At 43.0% G+C, this 3,271-nt stretch overlaps 1 protein-coding gene across 1 annotated transcript; it reads right to left on the reverse strand.

Annotated features, from left to right (window-relative positions):
- Positions 1–145: 145 nt before the first annotated feature.
- LOC117951339 (SH2 domain-containing protein 1A-like) lies at positions 146–3,061 on the reverse strand. Its single transcript, XM_034883012.1, has 3 exons — positions 2,631–3,061; positions 2,308–2,371; positions 146–791 (listed from the first exon to the last, which is right to left on the reverse strand). The coding sequence occupies exons 1-3, from the start codon at positions 2,765–2,767 to the stop codon at positions 516–518; spliced, it is 477 nt and encodes a 158-aa protein (XP_034738903.1). The 5' UTR covers positions 2,768–3,061; the 3' UTR covers positions 146–515.
- Between the last annotated feature and the right edge of the window lie 210 nt (positions 3,062–3,271).

Consider the following 3,271-nt stretch of genomic DNA (forward strand, 5'->3'; position numbering starts at 1 on the left):
CCCCCCCCCCCCCCTCTCTAGCAGTCAGCACTCTCTCCACAGAAATCAGCACTTCAATATGTCAAATTGAATTTTTGTTCCACTTATATGTCAGACGGAGGCTCAGCTGTATATGGCTGTGAATGCGTGAACTCATTTAAAAGAGTTTTATTTCAACCAATATCATTTATTTTCTTTGCCAGTCACATAACTGTATTGCATTAAGAAAACAGAGCACAATATTTGTTGTCAACTTATGTATGCAGTGATGGATATTAATGTTTCAGCAGTTGAATATTTTACATCACATCCTTGAAAGTTATGAGGCACTTTCTGTGTCGCATATGCAGAAGAAAAAAACAGAGAGATGCTGGAAGGATACCGAGATCTGAGTCGCAGCTAGAACCTAACTGACATGATGTAACAAGCTGCAGCTGTTTAATTGGAGAACAAAATTACATTTACTTCACATTCAGCGTGCAAACGTTGTGCATCAAGTTTTTATGTTTGTAATTAGGTCAGTGGGGAGTTTGAGGTTAACCCAACGCTTGGCGCACCTCCTTTTTGTTCCTGTTGGTGTGTCCCTGAGCTGCATGAGGCGGCCGCTGCTGGAAGTAAGCGTCAGGGCTGCTGTGTGTCGGTGACAGGCTATTACTGGCCGTCTGGGCCTCCTCTGTGTGTGTTTGTGCCCGTCTCTGAGCTGCTGTCACAGGGTAGAGCAGAGGCATGGCAATTCCCTGTCCCGGCTTCTGGAAAGCTACTATCAAGTTCTTGATTTGCCGGAAATATCGTTTCTGCACACCAGGAGTGGTCTGAAACACAACCGAGGGGAAAAAAGGCAGAGGAGGATTCAGCATCACCGTTTCCATATTAAAGCTCATGGGGAAAGAAAGAGGGCTGGGCAGGGACCGGCTTCAAATTAGCACGCACAGATTCACCTTATAAAAGACATGAGACATGCTGAGAGTGGAGACAGAAACCTATTGTGGGCAGGGAAGCACGGCAAGAAATGGCATTCTGGCATTGTATTCTAATATATCTGATCCACACTGAGCTCCCTTCAGGCAATGAAAAGATATCAATAAATAAGATAATGCAAAAGAAAATTAATCTGTAATTGCTGTTACACCTACTGTAGAAGGATGGCAACTATACTTGAGGTGTTTAGAAGTTAAATTAGGAAAGTTGTGGTTGCAGTTATCACTCCCCCCGGCTGCTTTTATATTTAGTTGGTCAACAAAAAGCATTTCTTTTTGACTAAAGTGTCCCATCAGTATATCTCAAGAGCTTTACTTCTGACTGAATAAAACTGGAATAACACCAAGATCACTTTTAGAAATGAAACAGGAACAATATAAGATGTTTAGATTTAATTTCGCGATTCAGCTAAGGTGTTGTGTGACAGTCTTCATTTGGCTTTAGTTAAATTTAACTTTATTAAGGATCCTTCAGAGAGGTCTGCATTATTTCTAATTGATAGAACCCTAATCTATTCCCTGCTATACCCACAGCAGCCACTTTAATATCTCTAAACTTTAAAGCATTAAACTTTTCAAACTATTGTAATATTGTCAAGTAAGGACTTAAAGAAAAAGCCTTATTTGTTTTCATTCTGTGCAATCAATCATGCTGGAAGAAATGGTGAAAATCACATTTCTTATGAATGCATTTTGAAATCATTCAATCAAATGTCGAAGAGCTCTTTGGATGTTTCTGTCTCCGGCCACAAGTGTTACTTCTGTCCCCGGGAATATTTCATTAAAGTGATTGATATTGCACATGAATAATGTAAACTGTTATTGAGCTTGTAGTGGACCCCCCCCCCACCCCCCCTCCCTATCTGTTGGCTTGATGCTCTCAGTTAAAATGAGCAAGGGGGAAAATGTAGCTTCTAGCTTTAGTTGTCAGCGAGACCCAGCCTTCAGATGTCTCTATACGTTCACGTCTCTGGGTGTTTGCCAACCCTGAGTGCTCAGTTACATCTCCCATCAGAAATGCTGTCAAAGACAATTCTATGTTCCCCATCTCTGGAGTATATGCTGATGCTGTGGCGTCTTAAATTTGTAGCGGCGGTGGTGGTCGGGGACTTTCTCTCAGGGTGTTATTGCTAAAGGAAAAGAACCCATTTCTCAGCGCTGTCGCTCCGTGAAGAGAATAAAAATCCATGTTTGCCTCAAATTCACAGCTTGCTGAATTGGGCTGACACCAAAACAACCTCTAGGACCAATAAACACCAACCAAAGCGAAGCGGATGTGCAGCTGTTTTGCTGCTCCTGTAAAGTTTGAGTTTGCAGAAAGAGTCGAAATATATCGATAAGAATGTCTCACTTCAGCGGCCCAAGATCCCGCGTCGTCCTTGTGGAGTCGGTACGTGTAGACGTATCCGTTGTACCTGCACACACACAAAACACCTTTTCAGTTTCATGAAATAAGTTGTCATTACAATTAGTGTTCCTCCTGTGAGACTCACATGTTACATTAAATAGGGCCCCCATATTTTTTCTTCTTCTGTGTAGTTTATGCTTTTCTTTTAAGGTTTCTTAACTGTTAGATCATTTCTACAACAGTAAAAAAAATAGGATTACGTGGTAATGTGGTTACCAAGTTCTCAGTAAAGAAGCAGAGATATTTCACAATCTGTTTGTACTCACAGCACACACAGACAGTAGACGCCCGGCACAGAGTCACTGTTGCGGATTAGGTAGCACCCATCCCGCCCGTCCTGGGCCAGCCGCCTCTCCCCCTCCTCCTTGCCGATGGGGCCGTGGTACACAGGCAGCTTCTCCATCACGGCTCCTCTCCAGATCTGCTTTTTGTTCTGCTCCCAAGTGCCAGCTCTCTCTCTTTCTCGGCTTTTACTTGTCACTGCAGGCGAGCCTTTTGGTCTTCACTGCGTATCCTCTCGACTGGGAGCACAGGTCAGGCAGCTGTCCAGCCTCTCGTTTGATATTTGGTTCTCGCTGTTGGAAAGCCAGCTTTCTAATTTTCCATTTTCTTACCCAGACTGATAGACGCTCTCTCTAACCTCTAACCTTCAGGGCTTGTTGCTCTGCCTTCCTCTTTCACTACCAGACACACACACACACACACATGTGAGCGTGCACATACGCACACATAAAATGTGGGTTTGTGTATCTCTCAGGAAATGATTGTATTTTTCGACAGGAAATAACTTCAAAGATTCTAACTGACTATTTCCACAACAATAGAAAGCACAAGAGAGGGATAAAAAGAGAAGCAATATTTCTCTTTTCACGCAGGATAACGTACATTGTGCTTATGCGGTGACTTT

This window comes from Etheostoma cragini, chromosome 10 (genome assembly GCF_013103735.1).
Source record: "Etheostoma cragini isolate CJK2018 chromosome 10, CSU_Ecrag_1.0, whole genome shotgun sequence".
Lineage (NCBI taxonomy): Eukaryota > Metazoa > Chordata > Actinopteri > Perciformes > Percidae > Etheostoma > Etheostoma cragini.